Consider the following 27,559-nt stretch of genomic DNA (forward strand, 5'->3'; position numbering starts at 1 on the left):
CACACACACACACTCAGCTCCACACGCAGCCACACAGGCCGGTCACATGAGGCTGAATGTGGATTCGCTCGTTTAAATGATCCGTGTGTGCACAAACTGCAGAGACCACAGCGTCAGTCCCAAAAAATACCAAACTGAAGTTTTAAGATTTAAGCTGAAGAGGAAAAGCAACAGGAGGAATGTCTCAGGATCACATGGACACTTAAATCGGGGGAGGGAAAAAAAATAATCTAAGTACAGTGGTCCCTCGTTTATCGCGGGGGTTACGTTCTAAAAATAACCCGCAATAGGCGAAATCCGCGAAGTGGTCATCTTTATTTTTTACAATTATTCTAGATGTTTTAAGGCTGTAAAACCCCTCACTACACACTTTATACACTTTTCTCAGACAGGCATGAACATTTTCTCACTTTTCTCTCTTGTTTAAACTCTCAAAGTTCAAACCTTCATAGAAAAATAAGTCCAGTATTATAGAATGAACGCATTCTGTACTGTACAGGAGACACGGCACGGAGGAGACTGATTGACAGTGGTCTACAGTCCCTTAGCCAATCAGGACGCAGAACACAATGCGCTGTTAAAAAAAAAAAAAAAAAAAAAGCATGCAAAATTGCACTAAAAAAAAATCAGCGAAACTGAGAGGCCACGAAAGGTGAACCACGTTATAGCGAGGGACAACTGTATAGTGATTTTTTTTTTTTTTTGTTACATTTATTACATGACATGACATCGCCGTCATGTCACGCTGTCATCGCTCCAAAGTTTGGCAAAAATTTGGCGAGAGAAAGACTGGCATGTCCATTTCCAGGGGGCTCCCTTGACCTCTGACCTCCAGCTGTGTGAATGAAAATGGGTTCTCTCCCCTTTGCAGACACGCCCACCTTCTGCTAATCCCATGCAGTTTGGGCCCCAGAGCCTGCAGTCCACATGTGTTCTTGTGGCCTGTTGTAAAATGGTGTGTGTGTGCAGACTGGGGCCTAAACAGTCTTGGAGCTGCATCAGTTGGCTTTGACTGGAAAGCTGAGACTCTTGTGGATTCAATGAGCCACATTTGATTCCTGTGTGATGATGTTGGCCCCCATAGCAGCCATTTCACTGCAGGCAGAGACTTTTGTCACACTGGATGTCGCTGGAGAAAATGACCTATAGCACCCTCTGGGATAATTCAAAAACAAAAATCGTAATAAATCATAATATCAAATCACAATGAGAATGGTAGAATCACAATACATACTGAATCAGTACCCAGTATTGTGACAGTATGGAATCAGGAGATAAACATATTGTCCCAGCCCTTTACTTAAAAGGGCAATTGTCGCCAAATTTTGATAAATGGCAATAAATGGCTTCAACAGCGCACAAGAAAACAAAGTCTGACAATGAAAACCACAGGAGACAGCTGACACCAAGAATTATCTACATATATACATAAATATATATATTAAATGACAGAGTGAGCCTCAACAATCAGCACAAGCATTGTCCTCGAACAGGAAGTTGGTGAACACAAAAACAAAAGTTCAGACTCAAAATAAGTGCAGAGCCTCAGCGTCGAGCTGCGTGTTATGACAGGAACCTTCCAGAAAAACACGCAGATTCATAACCGTGTGTGTGAGCAGCACAGAGCACACACACACAGCACAGCACAGCACAGCACAGCACAGTGTGATGGTTTATCTTTAGAGGAAAACCGAGCAAGTCCTCAACCACAACGCCTGCTGCCAGCTGTTCAACACGGTGGTGGATGTGGAGTGTTATGGCGCCATCTACTGGCAGTCATTAGGCGTGACGACTGATCTGCTTGGCTGCATGAAGGCCGGGGGAATATGAGGGCATTTCACTGGGTGTGCAAAAACACCGAGCCCTCCTGATGTCCCTGAACACACCGCTGGGTTCACGGCCAGCAGTCAAACAGCATCGCTGAGGCTTCATGTGACGTTTATTTCCAGATTCATGTCCCAAAGAGCTGCAGACTTTTCTTCTAGGACAAGGACGACCAGGACGACCGTACGACCAGGACGACCGTACGACGGCATATTAGGGCCGTTGTAGAGAGGAGAAAAAATTATAGAGTCGGGAGAGGAGCTGAGATTAAAGTCATAAATTTATGAGAAAAAAAAAACAGTGAAAACAGTTTGTTCTCCTCCTGTGGGATTCAGTCAGAAGGAAATCCTGCTGGTCTGAGTCCAGAACCCCAACCTCCTCCTCAGCATCTGGACTCTGAAGAGACGTTGCTGTGACTTGGGCCGATTCAGAAGAAAACAATCTGCTGATTCTGGGCTCAGATCAGCAGGATCTCCTTGTTCCTGAATCCCATGTCAGAGTAGAATCTGCTGAGGGGATCAGCTGCAGGCCTGAGACACGGCCAGCAGGGGGCAGCGTCTGCAGTGTGAGGCTGATCCGACCTCACAGAGTCAAACCAGGTGGGTCCCTGCCCCCACGGCCAAAAGAGTTTTTTTCTCTGAATATTACCCCCACTCCCCTGGCTTCATATTTTTTTCGTACAGTGGCCCTAAAGCACCGTCATAGCTCTGAGGGCAAACACTGTTCTGACGCATGTATGAGGTGCTGCATATTCACACAGCCTGTTTTACATTTCCTGTGTGTTTCCTTTGTGTGTTTCCTATTGAAAACTAAGTATTCTTAGCTTTATACAAAATACATTGAAAAAAAAATACACTGAAAACTAAGTATTCTTAGTTTTCAATGTATTTTATTGATCAGAACAAACCAATCACTGTCTAAAGGCTGAATTATGCTTCCGCGTAGGAAGAGCGTATGGAGGTTGTGCGAAGCTTACGGGGGTTGTGCGACCGCCGCAGAGCCTTGCCGCGCGCCTCCCAAAAATTGTAACTACGCGGACCCTACGCAGCCCCACAAGAGCTGTGATTGGTCCGCCGAAGTACATCATTTCCGGCATTTCGTTGCAACCGGCATCACATCCTGTTGTTGCGCCGGCTGGCAGCGCCGTTTTTAAAACAACTGTTGAGTCTGGACTCGTCAGTTGTGTTTGTAAACTTTGGAGAGTGCTGGATCTCGCGGAAGAACGCCTGGCCGAGGAGGTGCGCAAGTACCCGCACCTATACGACTCGTCCTCTCGCCATTACAAAGACGTACAGAAGAGCAGCGACATTGGTGGGCGGAGAATTGCTCAGTGTGTTTCGCAGAGGTATGTTGGACACACACGCGCTGCGTAGGAAATGCGTGCTTCGCACAACCACCGTACGCTCTTCTAACGCTGAAGCATAATTCAGCCTTAAGGCATTAAAAATTTAAAAGGAAACTTAAAATTGATATTTTGTCGTAAGTTCTGCTTCGACAACACTTCAACAATATTTTAGTTGTTGCAACAATGAAAATTAACCCTCTTTAAACCCTAAATTTGACATCATCCATATCGCTGCCTTTAGAGATATTAATATTGTGCATATTCATATCTAGATAACGATATGATCACCGTACATCATGCAGCCCTAATACTGTAGAGTCAGTTTTTGTCAGCGCATTTCAGAATGCACTGGTCTGTCAGTAACACTGTTCTTCCTGCTGCTGGAGGTTTGATCTGCGTGTGTTTCCTGCCCCGTCCTTATTGACCAGATTACTGGAGAAATAATCTCATCAGATCAGTCGAAGGTCTCCTCACCTCGTGGAGGGCAAACATGGTCTCAAACACATCCTTGTCCAGCAGCTCCTTCAGGTCCTCTGCAGGAGAAACACAGCAGACATCAGGACAGCAAGCAGAGCCTCAGCAGCTTCAACCCGCCTGACACTCAGACACCTGGACCTGAGGCTCAGCCCAGATTACCTGGTGATGTGAGGGCTTTACACATCCAGATTATCTGGTGATGTGAGGGCTTTACACATCCAGATTACCTGGTGATGTGAGGGCTTTACACATCCAGATTACCTGGTGATGTGAGGGCTTTACAGATCCAGATTACCTGGTGATGTGAGGGCTTTACACATCCAGATTATCTGATGATGTGAGGGCTTTACACATCCAGATTATCTGGTGATGTGAGGGCTTTACAGATCCAGATTACCTGGTGATGTGAGGGCTTTACACATCCAGATTATCTGGTGATGTGAGGGCTTTACAGATCCAGATTATCTGGTGATGTGAGGGCTTTACAGATCCAGATTACCTGGTGATGTGAGTGCTTTACACATCCAGATTATCTGGTGATGTGAGGGCTTCACACATCCAGATTATCTGGTGATGTGAGGGCTTTACACATCCAGATTATCTGGTGATGTACATCCAGATTATCTGGTGATGTGAGGGCTTTACAGATCCAGATTATCTGGTGATGTGAGGGCTTTACAGATCCAGATTATCTGGTGATGTGAGGGCTTTACACATCCAGATTATCTGGAGATGTGAGGGCTTTACACATCCAGATTATCTGGTGATGTGAGGGCTTTACAGAGTCATCATTTTCAAACATGTCTGATATTTAGGATTAAAAATCTGGATGATTACGTCACTGCAGCCAACAACCAGCTGGTGGACAGGTAAGACGGAGGAAAAGCTTAAAACTTTTCCTGAAGTTTGAACGCACCAGGTGAGAGAGAGAGAGAGAGAGAGAGAGAGAGAGAGAGAGAGAGAGAGACACACAGAGAGAGAGAGAGAGAGAGAGAGAGAGAGAGACACACAGAGAGAGAGAGAGAGAGAGAGGTAACCCAGTAAACTGAACCATTCAACCATTCAAAACAGCCCTACAGATGGACAACCAATAGCAAAGATAACTACCAGAAAGCAATCAGACACACAACAATTCAATCTAAATTAGACCTTTTTCTCTCCACCTCGTACCCCCACAGTAATGACGGCATGAGTCAGGCCATTCGGGACATTAACAATATATTTGACAATGCAGCAGATCTAGCCAATCTGAAAAAGTCTTGTCATCACGGACCAAAAAAAACAGCCAATGAAAAGTGGTTTGACACAAGCTGCAGGCATCTGAGAAAAACACTCAGAAACCTATCAAATCAAAAACACAGACAACCTGACAACCCTGAGCTCCGCCTCCAATACTGGGAAACATTGAAATTATATAGAAAAACACTGAAAACTAAAAGAAACAGCATGAACAACACCAACTTGATGCAATTGAAGAGTCCATTGACTCAAATAATTTTTGGAAAAAATGGCACTCTTTCAGCAAACCACACAAGGAAGAATTGGCTATTCAAAATGGTGAAATATGGCAGAAACACTTTGAAAATCTGTACAGTCCTATTACATTGAATTCGGCCCAAAATAATCTCCTAAACAAACTTGAAATCCTTGAAACAGTCGTTAAAGACAACCAAAATCCCCTAGACTATGAAATCACAGAGGAGGAGCTGATGCCTAAGTTCCAGGCCCTACAACCAAGGAAGGCAAGTGGCCCCGATGGTATTCTAAATGAAATGCTAAAATTTAGCAACCATAAATTCAAGATTGCCATTTTAAAATTATTCAACCTCATTCTGAGCATTGGACATTTCCCTGACATCTGGAGCAAAGGAATTATCACACCTATTTTTAAAAATGGAAATAAATATGACCCAAACAATTACAGAGGCATTTGTGTCAGCAGCAACCTGGGGAAGTTATTCTGCAGCGTCCTAAACAGCCGACTGCAAGACTTCCTCAGTGAACATGATGTCCTGAGCAAGAGTCAGATTGGATTCACACCACGACACAGAACCACAGACCACATCTACACCCTCCACACCCTCATCAATAAACATGTCCACCAAAACAAGAACCACATCTTCTCTTGTTTCGTAGATTTCAAGAAAGCATTTGACTCAATTTGGCACCACGGTCTGTTCCTGAAATTAATTGAAAAAGGTATAGGGGGGAAAACCTATGATATAATCAAAACAATGTATACAAACAATAAATGCGCTGTTAAAATTGGCAATATGGAAACTGACCCCTTCCCCCAATGTAGAGGGGTGAAACAGGGCTGCAGTCTCAGCCCCACCCTGTTCAACATTTATATTGACGAATTGGCAAAATCACTAGAAGAATCAGAAATCCCTGGGCTCACCCTTTATGACACCGAAATCAAATGCTTACTGTTTGCAGATGATCTAATCCTGCTGGCTCCATCTAAGGAGGCTCTACAAAAGCAGCTGGATCATCTGCAGAACTTCTGTCAGACTTGGGCCCTAACAGTTAACCTGAACAAGACAAGAACCATGGTCTTCCACAAACGACCCAAGTGTCAGGAAAACCTGAACAGGTTCCTACTGGACTCTGCCTACATCCAACACACACACAGCTACACATATTTAGGATTAAACATTACATCAACAGGAAACTTCAATCTGGCCATTAATGATATCCGAGACAAGGGAAGAAGAGCGTTCTATGCTATAAAAAACTCATCAAACATCGATATACCCGTTAGAATCTGGCTCAAAATATTTAAATCAATAATCGAACCAATTATACTCTATGGTAGTGAAGTGTGGGGTCCTCTTGTACACCAAAACTTTGAAAAATGGGACAAACACCCAACTGAAATCTTGCACACACAGATTTGCAAGAGCATTCTCGGAGTCAACAGAAACACCCCTAACAACATATGCCGAGCTGAACTCGGCCAGTTTCCCCTTTTAATCAGAATACAGAAAAGAGCGATCAGATTCTACCAACACCTCAAAGCGAGCGACCCCAACTCCTACCACCACAAAGCTCTGCGCTGCCAAGAGGAGGGGGGGGAAGGGAGTCCCCTCAGCCGGCTGGTCCAGAGGCTCGCCTCCCCAAACAGCACAGGGCGTCAGGACCGCCCGCACACAATCCACACCAACCAAATTATAGCCAAAGAGGAAGAAAATTATATCAACTATTGGACAAGTATCACAAAAACCCAAAGCAAACTTCAACTCTATCTGACTCTAAACAGACAGTATTGGACAGCAGACTACCTGAGCTCCGTCACAGAGCCGAGACTGAGGAAAAGGTTAACCATGTACAGACTCAGCAGCCACAGCCTGGCCTCAGAGAGAGGCCGACACAGACAGACATGGCTGCCCAGAGAGGAGCGTCTGTGTCGGCTATGTCCACAGAGGGAGGTGGAGACGGAGCAACACTTCCTGCTGAGATGCAGCGCATATGAAGACATACGAACTAAGTTCTTCACTAAAATCAAATGTAGAATCCCAAACTTTGACACGCTCCCTGACCAGGAGAAAATCCAACATCTACTTGGAGAAAACAGAGTCAGCGCTGTAGAAGCAGCAAAATATGTGGACGCCTGTCACAGCCTGAGAGAGAAGCTGCTCCTCACATGAGGACAGTCTGCTCACAACCCAAGCCCTGCCTGCTCACTCACTCTGCTTCCTCCTGCTTCTCTGTTTTCTTTCTTTTACATGTGATGTCAGTGTGAATATTGCTCTGTTTGATTTTAATGTTTCTATGTTCCTTTGTTATTGTTAACCAAAACATGCTTTGGCAATATTGTATGTGATACAGTCATGCCAATAAAGCTTTATTGAATTGAATTGAATTGAGAGAGAGAGAGAGAGAGAGAGAGAGAGGGAGCGAGAGAGAGAGAGAGACAGAGAGAGAGAGAGAGAGAGAGAGAGAAGAGAGAAGAGAGAGAGAGAGAGAGAGGGAGCGAGAGAGAGAGGGAGCGAGAGAGAGAGAGAGACAGAGAGAGAGAGAGAGAGAGAGAAAGAGAGAGAGAGAGGTGCTATACTGCTGTGTATGGTGTGATCATCTCAGTAACTTGGGTGATATGCTGTGTGGTGTGTGTGTGTGTGTGTGTTTGAGATGAGAGAGAACATCAGTCAGTGAAGGTTCTCCTGGTTCTCCAGGTTCTCCTGGTTCTCCAGGTTCTCCAGGTGTGTGCGCTGCCAGCAGATCTCAGATCAGTCAGGAGGTGAAGTCTCCTGCGGTCTGACTGAGGCCTGAAGACGCTCAGAGAGACAGAAGGAGGCAGAGCTCTCACCTCCCGTGCCGATGAAGGTCTGATGGAGGATGAAGTGGACGACCCGGATCCTGAAGGAACCAGCAAAGAGTCCGATCAGTTCTGCATGAGCAGGAATCACAGCTGGCGATCAATACATCGATATGAAACTGATATGGTGATTTGGGATTGTGGATGTTGTGACAGACTGAGCTGACAGCGGCAGAGAGTGTCGACGGTTTTATAAGCAAATTCAAGACCTGCCTTTTTATCCTGCTTTTTAATTGAATTTCAGGTATTAATTTGTATATTAATTTATGTGTTTTAGCCTGTTTTCCATTTTGTCCTTTTGTTTTCTCGACTGTTTCATTTTAAAACCTAAACTTTGATTTGCTGGTTTTTCTCTCCTCTTTACAGATCCCCGCTTTTAGTATTTTATTATTTTATCTTGCACTCTTAAACATTCACTTACTTTTATCTTCTGTTGTATTGGTTTTTATTTATGTACTTATTTATTTATTTTCTCCTTTTGCATATCTTACTCATTTTATTATGACTTTTAAGTCGCTATTTTGAGTTTGATCTCTTATCGGTCTTCATCTGCCTCTGATGTTTCCTCGTTGCAAGTTGACGAGATTTATCACTGCGTTTCCTCAGCTCCTATCTTTATTGTTTTTTTTATTGGGTTTTTTTTTATATGGGGTATTGTTTTACTGTTTTACTGTGTGAATCACTTTGTGCTGCATGGATCTGTGTAAAAAGTGCCACATACATAAAGTCCAACTGATTAATCGACTGACTGTTATTGTGATCTGGCTCGAGTCTGATCCTGCTTTTAAAGTCTGCATCACAGGAAATGGATGCAGTTTTATGAACCCATCAGACTCCAGACGCTCCACCTGCTTGGTCAAAATATGCAAATCACTAATTATTATTTATCAAAAATCTCATATGTAAATATCTTATGAAAGCACCAGCGTTCATCCCCACAATCTCATCGAGGTATTCAGTCACAGGTTATTGTGATGTTTCATTGTGTCTGCGTCGAACAGGAATGTTTGGTTAATGTTTTACTGCGGGACGGGCTCCTGTGTATTTTGTGTATTTTGGTTGGACGTAGAGTTGGCACCTGAAGTCGAGCAGCTTTGATCTCCAGCCAAGACAAACTATGTGAGACTCTCACGCCTGTCAACAATCGCTTTGTTCCCTCCTCAGGCTCATCATCTCATTTGTGTTGGGTATCAGCTGCAGGCCCGAGAGGCTGCTGCACATCAGCCTCAGGAAAATGAAGTCCAGGTCTTCGCAGCGGGAATGCAAATCCACTTCGCACCACACAGCGGCGGCTGCACCGCTGCTCCAGACAGGAGGAGGTCGGGACTAGGGATGTCATGATCATAGAATTTCTTGGTACGATTATTGTCAGAGGAATAATCATGATTTTACGATTATTATATATTAATTAATTTCACACTATAAATGTATAAAATCACATGAGCACTCCTTATAGATATTCACGTTTCATTTATTTCCATGCCAACATAACAAAAATAATATTTAGCTGCCCTTTGAAACATAAATAACACTGTAACAGTGAAAATAAATTACAATGTTACAGTGTTACATGCTTTTTATGGTTGTAGAATTGTGCAGTGACTGAGTGTTTTTGCACACCATCGGAAAGCTCCGGTTCTCTGCTTTCAGAAACCGTCTGAGTTTTTTCGGTCGCACCATTGGTTCAGGAGTTACAGTGCTGAGAAGCTCATATTACAAACATGTGACACACCGGGGACTCTTCTGTGATTGGACGGTCGAAGTGTCAGTCGTCCTACGGAGTTACCGTAATGGCCTGTATATAGGCGCAAAGCTCCGTTTCTCCGGTTTTTGACGTTTTTTTTAAGTTTCTGTATGTCATAAACGGTCTAGGAGATAAAGATATGTAACGTAGGCGTGCCGAATCCTGTCGGCTCCAACATCATCGCTTTAAGAGACATGTTTGCTGTCTTCCCCGGGCTTCATGAACCTGCAGTCCATCCTGTGGGCTGCAGTGCGTCACCATAGACACATACAGTACAGGCCAAAAGTTTGGACACACCTTCTCATTCAATGCGTTTTCTTTATTTTCATGACTATTTACATTGTAGATTCTCACTGAAGGCATCAAAACTATGAATGAACACATGTGGAGTTATGTACTTAACAAAAAAAGGTGAAATAACTGAAAACATGTTTTATATTCTAGTTTCTTCAAAGTAGGTGACTCTTGGTCTTCCTTTCCTGGGTCGGTCCTCATTTGTGCCAGTTTCGTTGTAGCGCTTGATGGTTTTTGCGACTCCACTTGGGGACACATTTAAAGTTTTTGCAATTTTCCGGACTGACTGACCTTCATTTCTTAAAGTAATGATGGCCACTCGTTTTTCTTTAGTTAGCTGATTGGTTCTTGCCATAATATGAATTTTAACAGTTGTCCAATAGGGCTGTCGGCTGTGTAGTAACCTGACTTCTGCACAACACAACTGATGGTCCCAACCCCATTGATAAAGCAAGAAATTCCACTAATTAACCCTGATAAGGCACACCTGTGAAGTGAAAACCATTTCAGGTGACTACCTCTTGAAGCTCATCCAGAGAATGCCAAGAGTGTGCAAAGCAGTAATCAGAGCAAAGGGTGGCTATTTTGAAGAAACTAGAATATAAAACATGTTTTCAGTTATTTCACCTTTTTTTGTTAAGTACATAACTCCACATGTGTTCATTCATAGTTTTGATTCCTTCAGTTAGAATCTACAATGTAAATAGTCATGAAAATAAAGAAAACGCATTGAATGAGAAGGTGTGTCCAAACTTTTGGCCTGTACTGTATGTCTATGTGAGTCACTGCAGGCTAACAAGGCTCACTTTCGACGGCACATGGAGCACCTGATTGTCCCGCCCCCGCCCTACTTCTGATTGGCTAGTAGACCTATATTAGTGTGGTTGAGAACGAAAGCTGCACTTCTATTGGATCCAGAGAAATGTCTGTTAAATAAATCTGGGCGAACCCGGATTTTTTTTTCCCGCAGTTTGCAGTTGTTTTAGTTCTGTGTGACTTGCGCTGCTTATGGCTCCGCGTCCGGCGTGATCTTAGGAAAGTGACGGTGTTTAGGAACCTTCATGAATAATTAACCTTGGAGTTTAAAATCGCGGATAATCGTGAAATCAAATAATCGCAACATCCCTAGTCGGGACCGTGCAGCCGTCGAGGAAACGTCACCTGCACGTCTCCTGCACCGTTTAGACTCAGCTGACCAAAAAATGAGGGAGAGGTGTGCAGTTTGAAGCACTGAGTCAACATGGTTCGAGGGGGGTCCTTGAGATTAAAGGAATATTCCAGCATTTTGAGCAAAATACTCCTTTTTTCCAACCTTTTTCCAAAGTCAGGAAAATGGGATTTCACCCAAAACGTTGGGAGTGTTCCTTTAACATCTTTCCATTTTCCTTCCTATCTTCCTAATTTTACTACTAATAAAAGTGCACAGGGTTGTGAGTGCACCTTTAACTTTAAATTAGGAAGGTATTAATAAAGGAGGACGTAATAAATTACAGAATTGCAGCAAATCGTTAATCACAGCGACTTCTTCATCTCACTTCCCCTCAGAGGAGAAGCTGTGGGAGTTCAGCCGAGGTTCACCGAGAACTCCTTCACTGTTTCTCCTCTGGATAAAAGGCCACACCTTTCATAATAATTAATAATTAATAACTAATAATTAATTGCTATTAACTTGCATAATCATTATTTTCTCCTTAAATAACATGTCTAATGCCGAATTTCCTGGAACAAACAAATGAATAAACTCAGCAGGATGAAATGCAGCAGTTCCTGTTTGTGTCAGCGCAGTGAGATCAAACAGTGTGTGTGTGTGCGTGTGTGTATGTGTGTGTGTGTGTGTGTGTGTGTGTGTGTGTGTTACCGGGTGGCCTGGGGAATGCAGCCGTTCGCGTCTTCGCTCCAGTTGCAGGAGTCGGACACCCTCAGCAGGTACTTGTACTGCTCGAACAGCTCGGTGGGCGCTCGCAGGCCGAAGAACACCTTGTCGTCGTGAACGATTTTCTGCCGGGACAGGAAGGAGACCACACACACACACACACACACACACACACACACACACACACACAGGCCGGTTTACACCGCCGTCCGCACCACATCAGCTGACCGTCATGTTCACTGGTCAGTAAAACATCAATTCAACTTTTTGCTTAATCAACGAGTCATTTAGTGTATGAAGTGTGGAAAACGAGCCCAACAAACAGCGTTTGGTCTGTAACTGATGATTATTCTCACTGTCCAGTTACTCTTAGCATCATCATCATCATCATCATCATCATCATCATCATCAGTTCAAAAAAGATGAAAAGGTTAGTGTCAACTACGGCGATGTGTTTGTCACTTTTAACCCTCCTGTTATGTTCAAATGTACGAACATCTTTTATGTTTGGAGTCAGTTTGACCCCAGCAGTTTAAACCTCCACAAAATTATTATAATTAAAATTGTTACCAAAGTTTATGTGTCAGGTACTTTATGTTTCTTTGTTGACGACCTAAATAGCCCTTTAAATAAAACATAACTCCCCCACCCCCACTTATACATCCAGTATCCCTATTACGGCACTATGGAAAAATATTCAAATCACCATAAAATCTCACTGACTGACCTAAAATTGGAAAGAAATATTAATTTTTGGTGTTTTAATGGCTTTATATTATTTCTAAGTACAGATTTTTGTTATTTATAACCGATGCGTTACAAAGTGTGTAGAGGACATTGAAAACATATCATGTGAATTTAATGTTTACCCGCTAGAACCCATTACAACACTCATTAAATATGAAGCAAAAAAATGATGTTAATCATTTATGTAGAGACGTTAAACATTGCCTGGGGTCAAACTGAGCCCAAACATAACAGGAGGGTTAGTCGTTCTCTGAAGTGCCTCCTGTGATCTGCTGTGACGGCGCTTTGTGTTTTCTGAACGCTGCAGTGGTTTGAGCTCTCAGGGCCACCGTAGGAAACACTGAACCTGAGGCTGCAGCCTGATGGAGGTGAGTCTTTAAAAATACGAGTCTGGTAACGAGCGAGCTGTCGATCAGCTGATCGGGTCGTCAGCGCGGTGTGTGAGGGACTCACGGTGACGCGGATCTTCTTCTTCTGCAGCTGCTGCAGGAACGCTCTCTGCCGCTCGGCCTTCTGGGAGTCCACCTCCTCGTCCAGCTTGCTGGACACCAGGACGTAGTCAAACGTCCTCTGAGTCGCCTGCAGACGCAAAACACCACCGTTACACACACACTGACACACACACACACACACACACTCTGACAGTGCAGGTGTTTGGTGTTAACAGACCCCTGTGGTCTGAGGTCGGTCCAGCATCACTGACCTGACGCTGAAACATGTCATTTTAACTAGAAACAGATTTTTCTTGTAATTTCCAGGGAGGCAGGTCCCAGGTCATCTTATAATTTTGTCTGTTTGTTTGTTTCTGATAAAGTTCTGATGAGTCTTTGTTCATCTGCTAATCAACTCCTGTCCTGTTTTTGAACTAAATCAGCTGAATCAGCTGAATTCATCCGGCATTGCTGATCTGACCTGTGATGTGATCTGACCTGTGATCTGACCTGTGATCTGACCTGTGATGTGATGTGACCTGTGATCTGACCTGTGATCTGACCTGTGATGTGATGTGACATGTGATCTGACCTGTGATCTGACCTGTGATGTGATCTGACCTGTGATCTGACTTGTGATGTGATGTGACATGTGATCTGACCTGTGATCTGACCTGTGATCTGACCTGTGATGTGATCTGACCTGTGATCTGACCTGTGATGTGATCTGACCTGTGATGTGACCTGTGATGTGATCTGACCTGTGATGTGACCTGTGATCTGACCTGTGATCTGACTTGTGATCTGACCTGTGATCTGACCTGTGATGTGATCTGACCTGTGATCTGACCTGTGATGTGATCTGTGATCTGACCTGTGATCTGACCTGTGATGTGATCTGACCTGTGATCTGACCTGTGATGTGATCTGTGATCTGACCTGTGATCTGATCTGTGATCTGTGATCTGTGATCTGACCTGTGATCTGATCTGTGATCTGTGATCTGACCTGTGATGTGATGTGACCTGTGATGTGACCTGTGATGTGATCTGACCTGTGATCTGACCTGTAATCTGACCTGTGATCTGACCTGTGATCTGATCTGTGATCTGACCTGTGATGTGATCTGACCTGTGATCTGACCTGTGATCTGACCTGTGATCTGTCTGAATTCTGAATTCTTCAGCGGGAACTAAAAGGAGACCTGTAGGTGGCGCCGCCTGCGTGCCGCAGTTTGTCTTTAATTATTTTATCATTTTATCGTCTGAGTTTCCGCGTGGGGTTTTTATTGCTCGGCCTCGGCTGCCCCGCCCACTTTCTCCACCAGATTAATAAAGTCTAATCTAATCTAATCTAACTGCACAAACACAGAAACACAGTGACGCCTGATGGCGTTTGGTTCTTGGAGCTGTGTTTTTTTCCCCCACCACACTCACACACACATACACACACACACTCACACACACTCACACACACTCACACACATATATATTTCTATAAATATTTTGCAGATAAATTTCAAAGGTTTATAGATATTCTATAGAGATAATTCAGTATTTTTTTTTCTTACAGGGTATGCAAAGGATTTTTTCTTGTCTTACATTCTATGTCTGTCTACTTGTCTGTCTACCTGTCTGTCTGCCTGCCTGTCTGTCAGGAAGTCAGCAGTGAAATCTGTCTGCTTTCCAAGTGAGTTTCTTATTACTTCAAGGAATTTAATTTCCAGATAATTTCCCCAAGCATCTTTTGGTTGCCAGCTCGTCTCCTCTCTAACAGCCGGCGGCCACATGAAGCACGAGCTGAGCCGTGAGCAGGGCCGGCTCCTCGGGACCCGCCGGGGTTTGCAGTCAGGCGCCCGTTGCTCACAGGAACGACTCAGAGCGTAAGCAGCTGACGTCACTGTGCGTTTCACCTGCCGCTTCCTCCGGCGCCGCGCCCACAGGGGAGATAAACACATCAGTCACATGACCTCGGTTTTTCAGAAAAAAGGTGAATCATATTACAACACCCATGACATTATTCCACAAATTTACATTTTTCCAAACAACGGGATGATTAATATAGGACCGAATTACATGGATTATGACCAGTGATGGGAGTAACGGCGTTAAAAATAAACGGCGTTACTTTTATCAGTAATGAGTAATCAAAGAAATGACTGTTTCCCCCGTTACAATGCCGTTACCGTTACTGACAATAAAATGCGCCGTTATTAGCCGTTACTTACTACTAATAATTATTATTATTATTTTATTATCCTATTCAAAAAATGTGCGTCTTGTGGAGAAAAAGCGGTGTGTCAATTTTCAAACCGGTCGGACTTTGCAGTTTTTCGTAACTTATCAACATGCATGGAGAATGACTCAGCACAAATTACAAGAAGCACATGTGTTCCCCAACAGCAGAGCGGATAGTATCTCCTCCTGCTGTACAGAAGAGCGGGGGTTCAATTCCCCACCTGGACAAGCTGGCATCACTACTTTAAACTATAATGAATTACTTTTTCAAAGTAACGTGCCCAACACTGACAATGATAGATGAAATTTGACAGCAATGTCCACACTGCAACAGCAACGCAAAAATATGTGCATTAATAAGAGGATTTAAGAAAAGAAAAAAAGTAATCATAAAAATGACTTTCCCCAGTCATTGAATTACTCTTCTGCAGCAGTAATTGAGTAGTAATGCAAATTACTTTTTTACAGAAGTAATTAGTCATTGTAACTTATTAGTTTTGTGAGTAATTGGTCCCAACACTGGTTATGACTGAAGTATAGGTTTCTTGGTTTCTCTGTTTGCAGTGGAGCCGGAGGGAAACCACAGGTCTGCTACTTCCTCACATTTACCGGCAGTGAAAAAGCATCGAGAAGAGACGCATCTGGATTCATGAGCTGAACCGTAGGGACTAAATTAAACACAGGATCTGACCGTTTTCTGTGATATGGAAACATTAACTGCCCACAGGCGGCTCGGGCCCTCAGGGGGAGACGAGCCACGGGGCCCCTGACCCTCTAGAGGTCAGATCGGGACGCGTGTTTTTGTCTGAGCGCGACCCGAACCCTGATACTGCTCGTCCTCCATCTCTAGGTCACATTTACCGCCTGAAACAGCCTACATGTTGCCTTCAGTGGCAGCACGTAAACTCCAGCACTGTGCAGGAAGTTGCCCAGAACAGACAGCAGCTCCGTCATTTGTCACTAAAATAACGCAGACGCGACCGAACCCGACCTGAATCCGACCCGAACCCGACCTGAACCCAACCCGAGCCCTTTGGGAGCCACAACCCAACCTGACCCCGCCCCCCCTCCTGTTTGGTGATGCAGAGGGCCATCCAGGTGTAGCTGGTCGGGTTCCACATGCAGGAGGTTGGTCAGTTTTCTACTTCAGTCTGAATCACGGGAAATAATCCTCTTAACTCTGTCCTGTATTAATCATCCTGTTGTTTTGAAAAAGGTAAATCTGTGGAATAATGTCATGGGTTTTGTAATATGATCCACCTTTTTTCTAAAAATGCTGAAATGCTCTGAAAAAAGGAAAACGGCGATGGCAGGTCATGTGACTGATGTGTACTGTCTCACCTGTGAGCGAGCCGGAGGAAGAGACGGGTGAAAGTTTTGTCTCCACTCAACTGAGATGTGTTTGAATTCCTGCTGACAAACCATCCTGGTGCTTTCAGGAGCAGCAGGGAAACGCCGGCGCTCTCCACCTCTATGTGTGAGTTCATCTGAAACCCTCCTGTCATCAGTGTGAGCTCACCAGGACGGGAAGCAGCGGCTCCCCGGTGCCCCGGTCCCTCTGCCAGTCCCGCAGCTCCATGTCCTCCTGACACACACACACACACACACACACACAGGTGACTTTCAGATTCCCTTGTCTAACCAGCAGTTAGCAGCCAGCATGCCCCGGCCTGCCCAGCAACAAAAACACACACAGCTTTTCTCTCCTTTTCACTGCCAGTCCCACAGACAAGAAGTCAGCCGGAAAAGTCCTGCGTTAAAAGGAAAAGTCCTGAGCTAAAGGAAAAGTCCTGCGTTAAAAGGAAAAGTCCTGCACTAAAAGGAAAAGTCCTGCGCTAAAAGGAAAAGTCCTGCGCTAAAAGGAAACGTCTTGCGTTAAAAGGAAAAGTCCTGCGTTAAAAGGAAAAGTCCTGCGTTAAAAGGAAAAGTCCTGCGCTAAAAGGAAAAGTCCTGCATTAAAAGGAAAAGTCCTGCGCTAAAAGGAAAAGTCCTGCATTAAAAGGAAAAGTCCTGCGCTAAAAGGAAAAATCCTGCGCTAAAAGGAAAAGTCCTGCATTAAAAGGAAAAGTCCTGCGCTAAAAGGAAAAATCCTGCGTTAAAAGGAAAAGTCTTGCATTAAAAGGAAAAGTCCTGCGTTCCTTCAGTGAAAGTAGAGCTGCATTCTCAGTGTTTTAGTGTTTTAGTGTTGGACTCTGGCTGCTCCATGTCCTGTCGGCACAGGGGTTTCCAAACTTTTTTAATGTAAAGTTTCCCAAAAATTCATACACAATAGAATCCTCACTGTAAGGGATTTTTTTTAATCATTTGGTTTGGAGAAAACAAAAGCTGGGATCAAACTTGGATCCAGATTCCAGCAGGAAACTCAATCCGCTAATTCATACTCCTTAATCTGAGGTTTGAAATTCAGCAGCTGAAAACTTGAAGGGGATTTGTGCATCTCAGTTTTCTACTGAACTTTAAGTGCAAATAAGAGGCTCGATTCTGAAATGAAGAACTCAAGAAGTGTGTGTGTGTGTGTGTGTGTGTGTGTGTGTGTGTGTGTTCAGACATATCAAGGGTTTTGTGTTTCATTTTCACTGTACAATCCAAAACAAAACAGATATCCCTATTATACATTTAATAATGTTGTTGTAACTTCCAGAAAAAACTCAACGTGATCTGATGAGATGTTCTGCTTCTCCTGCTCAGTGACCACAGACTCCAACAGGTACAAGGTGTTTTTTTTTTTTTTTTTCCCTCATTAGCCTGTGGTGACAGAAACATCCACATGCGGCCATTTCTTCATGATCTGCTGATTCAAACACTTTTTTTCCCCCTCTTGTACCAAAGCACAATATTCTGATGGATTATAATTTCTTTCTTCCTCTTCTAAAAGTGTTAGAAGACGTGATGATGAGGCCGGGTGGAGGTCACCGGCTCTCAGCAGAAACACATGTTCACATCAGTTTGAAACATGAGAAGTGATTTTTCTTGTCCTTATAATAAAGTTTTGAGCGGCGGCTTTCATCCGGATGAGCCGCTTTTAGTTTGAAAAGTTCACACAAACACACAGCCTCGAGAAATCACGGCACGCACGGCTCTGTGTGTGTGTGTGTGTGTGTGTGTGTGTGTGTGTGTGTGTGTGTGTGTGTGTGTGTGTGTGTGTGTGTGTGTGTGTGTGTGTGTGTGTGTGTTGCAGCTCTCCTGTTGTCCTCTTACCTCGGCGGTCTTGAAAAACATGTTGAAGTCGGTCTTGAGAAAACAACAGCCGTGTGTAAAACTCATTCCGCCGCACTACTTCCCAGGTTCCTCTGTCTTCATCATCATCATCATCTTCATCATCATCTTCCTCACCGCGGGCGGCTCGTGCTTCAGACGGGCGGCTGGCCGCGGAGAGTCCCGCAGAAAAACATTTATAACTCACATTATCTGGCGGATGGATCTCAGCTCACTTCCGCATTTCTCAGCCGTCCGCGCACTCGTATGGGTGTGCACGTTTCCAGGTAAAGTGTACGCGGGCTGTCTCACCTGAGGCCACTGACGTCACCGCCACCGTGAGAGCGAGGGCAATTACATGCTGCGTTCAGGTGCCACGGGAAACTGTTCCTCTGCTGGTATGTGACTGCAGTAGAAGTAGAAGTACTGTTCCTCTGCTGGTATCTGACTGCAGTAGAAGTAGAAGTACTGTTCCTCTGCTGGTATGTGACTGCAGTAGAAGTAGAAGTACTGTTCCTCTGCTGGTATGTGACTGCAGTAGAAGTAGAAGTACTGTTCCTCTGCTGGTATGTGACTGCAGTAGAAGTAGAAGTACTGTTCCTCTGCTGGTATCTGACTGCAGTAGAAGTAGAAGTACTGTTCCTCTGCTGGTATGTGACTGCAGTAGAAGTAGAAGTACTGTTCCTCTGCTGGTATGTGACTGCAGTAGAAGTAGAAGTAGTGCAGTAAAAATCTCCTGCAGTTAGAGTACAAAGTGTCTCATTTCAAATGTCCTGGCTGCACACTGCATGCTTTTAAAGGGACATTATGCTCAACTGAAGTGAGGACCCTGTAGACTCAACTGACACCTGTGGGATAAGCGCGTCATGTGATCACGTTGAGTCTACATGGTTCTCGTCGCCCACACTTATTCCACATTTTTAAAAGGTGAGTCCAGGCTAGTTTTTCATGGTGCAGCTTTTATTGTGAAAGTAGAAGCAGGTTCCTCTTCTCATCTTTGCTGACTGAGCTTTTATTGTGAAAGGTTCCACAGTCTGTCAGTGATCATCTGTTCTCTGTAATGGATCTGATTTAACCCTCTTATTATGTTTGGGGTCTATTTGACCCCAGCCAATGTTTAATTTTGTGGAGGTTTAAACTGCTGGGGTCAAATCGACCCCAAACATAAAAGATGTTCGTAAATTTGAACATAACAGGAGAGTTAAAATGTAGTGAAGGACAAAACTCAAGCAGAAATGGACTGAAGCAAAAGTCAGATGAGGAACTGAACTTTATTACTTCCACCTCTGGCTTTTTATCATCTTTGACTTCCAATATTTTGTTGATTTGCTGAAATCTGCTGCTTGTGTTTACACGCCTCCATAAACCATGATTCCCCCTCATGAGCCCTCAATAAAAAGTTTCATGCATCCTAATCACATATTCTCCAATATGACATGAATCATAGGCGGTTCTAGGGGGTGGCAAAAAAAAAATGCCTTGCCACCCTAGTTGCCACCCCAATTTCAGACAATTTATTTATTTATTTTTTAATCGTGGCTGTTCGGAAGCTCGCTGTTACGAGACTCAAATGTCCGAGTGCAAGTAAATGCAGCAAAAGATGACACTCCCACTATTTAAGGGGTTGATAAATAAATAAATAAATAAATAAATAAATATTTCTAATGCCACCTTTTGGTTTTCTATTCAATGCTTTACTCATGTACCACAATAATAGAATGTTTTTGAGTTAAAATGTCCTCATTTGGGGGTTTTCCAAGCAAATACTGATATATGTGATCGTTTGGTATTAAATCAGCATTGATATTTCTGCCACCCCTTAAAGTCTCCATGCCACCCTCTTGCCACTCCATGAATATTTGTCTAGATCCGCCCCTGACATGAATGCAACAGAACTTGGTGCTTTAACATCCCACTCCCTGTTTAGGAGTTGTGTTTGTTCCCATGTGACCTGAATGCAGCACGAGGCTCAGGTGAAGCGGACCATGTGTGGTCACGCGGCCTGCCTCTGCCCAGTCTGACCGTGGAGTTTGCATGAATGATGTCATCGCCTCCCCGGGCCGCGATGCAAAACGCCGCCGCTCTCAGAGGCTTCATGCAAATCCTGAGGGTTCAGACCGTTTGACTGAAGTGCAGCGGCTCGACTCGCTGATACGGTTCAGACCGGAGCCGATCACACGACTGGACATTTGGTTATTGTGTTGGAACAGGAGCTGCAGAGTTTCATGTGATTAAAAGGCTGCAGTGTTTGCATGGTGGATGTGGGCAGGCTCTTTACATAAGCTCAGTTTCTTGTCTCTGTATTTACTGTAGTACAGGGTGACCCAAAAAAACGGGAATCTTTGAAGTGCGTATTGGCAGACATGAGCAAGTGGCAGCACAATTTTTTAAAAAATGAAAATTCCATCATTGTTTCTTAAATGGCATGTTTTAAGGTTTCAGTTACTATGAATAAAATATTTTTCTTCCATCACTCTTGGTTTTATTGGATTGTTAAAAAGTTCCCGTTTTTTTGTGTCACCCTGTATTTTTTATAGGATTAATGCCCAAATTTATACATAATGCACATACCTTTCAAAAACAAATTTCTAAGGCACATATTTCTGTATTTCTTATCATTTACATTTCCTGTTGAGGATGTTCACAGCATCAAACAGATTTTTATAAAACAGCTCAAGGCTCGGGCTGGATTTCATGCCTCTGGAAAAACATTAATGTTGAGGAATAAGGAATAAGAGGAATGAGCTTTCCTCTCCGTCTTCCTCATGATGAAATGTGTTTTGCCCTGAAAACAGATCCTGGACCAGACCTGAGGGAGTCTCTGCGCTCGTGTTGGGTTCAGGTTCAGGTTTGGGCTCTCGCAGCGGAGCCCAGCGCTTATTTTTCATTTTTCTTTGTTTCTTATCATTTGACTCTTTTCTTGAGAATCTGAGCAGCTGCGACTGACCCAATTTCCCCTCAGGGGTCAATAAACTGTTTGTGATTCTAATATTTTAATCACACTGTACATGAAGAAGCCCAGCCGTGGACAGGTGAAAATGAGCAGCTTTAACATCTGCAGCACAGCAGCTTCACGCTCTGTATTAGAACTCTGTTACTGCATCGTCCGTATCAAAAACAAACCAGCTCATCTGTCTACTGTCATGTTGACACTGTACACCTGCTGTGTTTCACTGTTTACAGTCTGAAGCATAAAGTCACAGTTTTATCACAGCACGTCTCTGATTACTCAACAAGCTGTTTGATCTGAAACGTGAGGCTGCAGAGCGGGAACACGGGCCGCCGGTGAAACTTTCACCAAGCAGCTCCTGAACAGCGGCCTGCACATTTAACAAAATATTATGAAAGAGTCGGGACGCCCACACAGTTTCTCACTTTGTTTATTTATTTATTTTTTTTTACAGAGTTCAGGGTAAGCGCCCAATTTTCCCACGGGACCTTAAACTACCAGCAGGTCCCAGCAGCAGAGTGCATACTCCTTCTGACCAGGTGTTGTGTTTGATGAGCGCTCACACTGTCGGAGCGTGAAAATGCACAAACGTCAAGAATGTCAACACACGTGCTCGACTGGCTGCTGCACGCCGCTGTCCCAGAATGCAATGCGGAGCGGGGAGGGAGGAGCCACTCAGACGAAAACACTAAAATGAGAAGTTCATGAAAACAAAAAACAAACCAAAACATCTGTTGAGACTGATATTTGTTGTATTTGTGCGTTTGCCGTTTCTCAAATCTGAAGTTGGAGGGCGAAGGTTTGTGTGATGGATTGTTTAGTATTCATATGTTCTGTGCGTTCAGGACATGATGGAGACCAGTGGGGTTCAAATTAGGGTCTGCGGACCCTCAGAGGTCTTTGAGGTCTTTCCAGGGGTTTTCAGCAAAATGACTTTTACGATAATTTCATTCACTAAAAACGGTTACAAAAAACATTTCAGGGAGTTTTTAAAAAAGGACTGAGGTTGAGAAAAGACTACAGGCAGGCTCTAAAGTTTTTATGTGACTGCAATATTTTTCAAAACGGAGATTATGACGGTGTATTAGGGCCACTGTAGGGTGAAAAAAAATTACAGAGCCGGGGAAGGCTAAAAAACTCAGTCAGAATAAACTCTGACGCTGAATTCTGCCTTCAACAAAAAGGAAAAGAAAAACTATTTTTCTGATTTTTTTTCTCTCAAATTTTGGACTTCATAATCTCAGAGTTTTCCGCTTTTTTCTCATAAATTTATGACTTTAATCTCAGAATTTTTTTCTTGGAACATCTTCCCCTTCCCCCGGCTCTGTGACTTTTTTCCGCCATCAGTTACATGTTCACTAACAACACAGTCCTGTGATCTGCAGCAGGAAGCAGTGTGTGTGTGTGTGTGTGTGTGTGTGTGCACTGCAAAAAGTCAAAATCTTACCAAGATTATTTGTCTTATTTCAAGTCAAAAATGTCTTATTTCTAGTCAAAATATCTCATTACACTTAAAATAAGACATGATCACCTCAGAAGTAACTTGTTTTTAGACAATTTTCACTTGTTTCAAGTGAAAATTCACTTGAAACAAGTGAAAATTTGCTTGTTTCATTGGCAAAATTTGCCAGCGGAAAAAGTGAAAATTCACTTGAAATAAGTGAAAATTAGCTAGAAACAAGTTACTTCTGAGGTGATCTTGTCTTATTTTAAGTGTAATGAGATATTTTGACTAGAAATAAGACATTTTTGACTTGAAATAAGACAAATAATCTTGGTAGGATTTGGACTTTTTGCAGTGTGTGTGTGTCTTGACACTGTCCTCTCTGTCCTCAGCTGTCGTCCTGCTCCGAGCTCCTCCTGTAGTTTTTGCGGTTGGACTTCCTGAAGGAGGTGAAGCCGGGGTTGACCTGCTGCCTCTCCTCCTCTTCCTCCTCAGCAGCTCCTCCCTGCTCCTCCCACTTCCTCTTCCTCTCCTCGGCCTGTGGCGGCGGCTTGACGGGAGCCCTCACCTCCTCTTTCTCCTCGTCCTCCTCCCCTCTTTCCTCCCTCTCTGTGCTTTTCTCTTTAACCTTGCTGCTTCTCCTGGTCCAGAGGCTCCCACCTTCCTCCTCCTCGTCTTCCTCCAGGTGACTGAGGCTCATCTCTCTGCCTCCTGCGGCCTTCAGCTCGTCGGCGGCTCGCTCCCTGCCCGGCCGGCCGCTCGGCCTGGAGAAGATGACTTTGTCCTGGGAGGAGCTGATGTGCTGCGGCCGCTCCTGCTGCTGCCTCCTCTGCTGCAGGAAGTGCCGTGCCGCCGCCCTGTTCTCGCGCTCGCTGCTCTCCGCCACGTCCTCCAGGCTGTAGTGGGTCCAGCGCTCGGGGTGGAGCAGGTAGTCCGGGACGGCTCTGGGCGGCGGGCGGCTCGGCCGGGCGAACGTCTCGCCCGCCGCCGTGTCCTCGCCCGCCGCCGGCCGGGCGACGCTGTCCAGGCTGCCGAAGATACTGAGGCTGCGGCTGGAGAAACCCGAGCTGCCGCCCTTCAGGCTGAAGCTGCTCTGAGATCTGGGAGCGGCGCCGAGCTGCACCTCACCCTCATCACCGTCATCATCATCATCATCATCATCATCATCATCAATGAAGGAGTGCAAGTCTCGGAGCTGCGGGTCACGTGACGCCCCGCTGGGCTCCTCTTCAGGCTCTGAGTCATCGCTCGCCGACAGCTCGTCTGGCAGAGTGACATCATCAGCGCGGGCCGGCGTGCGGTGGCTGAGGCCGTTTTCCTGATCACACATATTGATCCAGACGCTGAGCCGATCAGGAGCCTGGACACAGGGGACAGAGGACGTGTCTCTGTTAGACCAAACACTCGTCCAAACAAGCCAACACACAGCGTTACAGCTGAGCAGTGACATCATCATCATCATCATCATCATGTCTTGTCAGTGTGTAAAGTGACGTCTCCCTCCGTCTGACCAGCAGCCAAAAACCCCAAAGTTTTAATTTGATACAGACGTGAACAGGAAGACAGTTTCAGTGTTTGGTGTTAGGCTGGGACGCCGAGGGGGGGGGGGGGGGCTGTACGTCACCATGTCTGACACTCTGTCAGCTGATTGGGCGAGAGCAGCTGGTCTCCAAATCTATCAGGTAGAGCATCATGCTGCCTGAAGGACCGAAGACCTTCTACCTGCTGAACAGCTGACCAGAGTGAGGACATGATGAGTGTGTGTGTGTGTGTGTGTGTTAGGGCTGAACAATATATCATCATATTGTTACCTAGATATGAACACGCATGATATTAATATCGCAGCGGGAAACGATACAGATGATATCAAATTTAGGGTGAGCCTGAGACGCTGATCGATCTGTTCTGATCAATAAAATATTTGATGAAGTCGCTGCATTTTCTGTGTCCAGTCGGTGCTACTATACTTGTTTATTGAAGATGCTCAGTTTTCACTGTTCTTATGATCAGAATATTGTCAAAGTGTTGTGTCGAGGCTGAGGCTGCAGCAAAATGTTGTGATGTCATCGATCTGTGAGGTCTCTGCATTTTCTACCTCCAGTTGGTTTTATTACTGTTTTGTTGAAGGATGCTCAATTTCACTGTTCATATTGAGGTATGAAATTTTGTCCATATTGTGCAGCCCTAGTGTGTGTATGTGTGCATGTGTGTGTGTGTGTTACAATATGCAAATGAAGATCTGAAAGAATTTTTTTTTTTTTTATCTTTCCTAAAAACACAACAGAAAGAAATACTGACCCGGCCGGACTGCAGCTTCCCTGCTTTCACTTCCTGTGGAGGCGACCAGCAAGACACACACACACACACACACACACACACACACAGAGTTAACTGTAACCCAGTGAACTGTTGCTCACTGTTAACTGTTTCATGTCCTCTCTGCAGCAGCTGTGTGTGTGTGTGTGTTTCTCTGGTTCTCTGTTAGTGGCGGACGACGTTCTTTATCTCTCAGTGTGATTCAATAAAACGACACGATGTAATAAATAAAAGTCCAGCGCTCACACACTCAGGATCTTTGCGGCGACGTTGCTGTTTTATTGGAATGTAAACAGGATAAAGTCCAGAGGTCAGATCATATCGGCTCAAACTGCGGCGTGATGCTTCTGCTCCGTCACACCTCATTTTTTTTATTAACTGTGTGATAATAAATTTTGATATCCAATCCCTGCTCTGTATTCCTCTGTTGTTAATACATAAACTACATATTTCAGTATGAGGATGCTGCATCAGATGGGAGGATGAGACACTACAGGGCAGTGTGTGTGTTGTGTGTGTGAGCATGTAAAGCCTGCAGGACGCCGTGTGTGTCTCACACACTGCACCTCAGTCACTCGCTCATTTACTGGAGGATCTATTTACCTCGACCAGCGCTCAGTTGAGCAGATTGACGAGTTAGGGAAAAACTCAAAAACCCAAAACATGAATTGTGACAAAAGTTTTTTTTTTAGATGTAGCATTTTCAGTCCAGAATTATTGGGTTTAATTATTTTGGGATTTTTAATTGGCCTACAAACTGGAACATTTTAATATCAAACTGTGCCCTGAGCCCAGGTTACTATAGTTCACTGAAACTAAACTAAAACCTAAAACTAGCTGTGAAAAAAACATTTTAGTTAACTGGAATAGAAAACAGAAAACAATAACAATATTGTGTTCTTACAAAACAAACTGAACTAAGCTCAGAGTGTGTGTGCAGTGTGTTCAGTGCTGCTGCTCAGTGTGTGTGTATGTGTGTGTGTGTGTCTGAGGCGGATCTACGGGTGGGCCTGGATGGGCGTAGGCCCACCCAGATTGACAGCTTGCCCACCCTATCAGATTCAAGTCCAAAAAATAACTAACTAAATAAATAAATGTTTTAATGTCCTTTTAACAACGTGTATTTTATGCTCGTTTACCGAGTTTTTTTTTCTTTCATCATATCATTTTATACATGTCTATATAAAAAAATAAACAAAATGAAATAACAGGCCCATCCAGAATTTTTTAGGCCCACCCATTAGCCATGTTCTGTATCCGCCACTGGTGTGTGTGTGTGTGTGTGTGATGTTCACTGAAACTGGGATGTGGACATGACTGGGAGTCTCTGCCTTCACAAAGTGAAGAGCTAATCTGCCAAACAGCAGCCAGATTAGAATAAAACCACTGACTCCCACTGACACTGACAGCAAGAACAACTCAACTCCAACTCAACATTTTCACACAACAACAACTGAACTGGGACCAGAGAACCCAGTCTGGAGACTGGACTGGACACTAAAATTAAAAAACGAAATAATAAAAACTAATGAGGAAAAATAAGTAATACTTGTGGCCCTGAGTGATTTAACATGGGACATAAAGCCGAAACAGATTTAACCAATAAAAAATATCTTGGTTATAACAGCTGAAGTGAGGTCAGAGTGTGTGTGGTGAGCTGAGGTGAGGTCAGAGTGTGTGTGGTGTGTTCAGGCTGCTGAAGTGAGGTCAGAGTGTGTGTGGTGAGCTGAGGTGAGGTCAGAGTGTGTGTGGTGTGTTCAGGCTGCTGAGGTGAGGTTGGAGCTGCAGAGAAAACAAACGGCGCCATGTTTCTTTATTTTGACTTTATTCATCATAAAGCGGCGAACAGCTGCGAGTCTCCGTCACATTTCCTGTTAGTCTGATTTTACCCGCAGAAACAGTCTGTAAACTAAAGCTTAGTCTGTGCTCTTGGGGTTAATTAGACTAATGTTAATATTAGCACGGATATATTGATTATTAGGATAATCTGCTAAAGCAGAGCTGCTAACTGCCCGCTGTGCTAGCATGCTAATGCTAGCCGAGCCGGCGCTGAAGCTGAACGAGCTGAAAAATCAAACTGCTGCTCAACAGTTTAACAGTTTAACAGACACACCGGTCAAACGGAGCCGGTTAATTTAATTTAATTTGATTTAATCTGTGGTGTGAGCCAGCCTTTACCTTGCTGCTGCTGGCGTCAGGCTACAGTCTGTCAAGCTAGCCTCACTGACACGGACTCACTTCCGGAAACTGCTTCTTCGTCTTCGTTTTTTTCCCCCGGCGGATCGTAAACCAGCTTTTTAAAGGTGCACAGCGCCACCTGCTGCACCGGAGTGGGGACGTTCACAGTATCTCACTAAACAAGAC

General features: G+C 44.3%; 2 protein-coding genes across 3 annotated transcripts in view; both read right to left on the reverse strand.

Moving 5' to 3' along the window:
• The window catches only part of ano9b (anoctamin 9b), a 39,990-nt gene extending 21,254 nt beyond the window's left edge, over positions 1-18,736 (reverse strand). Inside the window, exons 1-6 of the mRNA XM_030077336.1 lie at positions 18,489-18,736; positions 16,810-16,875; positions 13,076-13,201; positions 11,861-12,000; positions 7,956-8,005; positions 3,644-3,702 (exon numbers count right to left, since the gene is read on the reverse strand). Of these exons, the coding sequence (XP_029933196.1) occupies positions 3,644-3,702; positions 7,956-8,005; positions 11,861-12,000; positions 13,076-13,201; positions 16,810-16,875; positions 18,489-18,554 (507 nt within the window). The 5' untranslated portion in view covers positions 18,555-18,736. The remainder of the gene's footprint in view (positions 1-3,643; positions 3,703-7,955; positions 8,006-11,860; positions 12,001-13,075; positions 13,202-16,809; positions 16,876-18,488) is intronic.
• Positions 18,737-21,851: 3,115 nt separating this feature from the next.
• Positions 21,852-27,529, reverse strand: LOC115377542 (protein TSSC4). Of its 2 annotated transcripts, XM_030077357.1 has the most exons (4): positions 27,374-27,529; positions 25,178-25,210; positions 23,235-24,239; positions 21,852-22,858 (listed from the first exon to the last, which is right to left on the reverse strand). In XM_030077357.1, the coding sequence occupies exon 3, from the start codon at positions 24,207-24,209 to the stop codon at positions 23,268-23,270; it is 942 nt and encodes a 313-aa protein (XP_029933217.1). In that variant the 5' UTR covers positions 24,210-24,239; positions 25,178-25,210; positions 27,374-27,529; the 3' UTR covers positions 21,852-22,858; positions 23,235-23,267. The 2 variants fall into 2 exon arrangements, with proteins under 2 accessions (XP_029933217.1, XP_029933224.1); XM_030077364.1 differs by lacking the exon at positions 25,178-25,210 and having other exon boundaries at positions 27,374-27,510.
• Positions 27,530-27,559: the final 30 nt, after the last annotated feature.

The sequence above is a fragment of the Myripristis murdjan genome, chromosome 3, assembly GCF_902150065.1.
Source record: "Myripristis murdjan chromosome 3, fMyrMur1.1, whole genome shotgun sequence".
Classification (NCBI taxonomy): domain Eukaryota; kingdom Metazoa; phylum Chordata; class Actinopteri; order Holocentriformes; family Holocentridae; genus Myripristis; species Myripristis murdjan.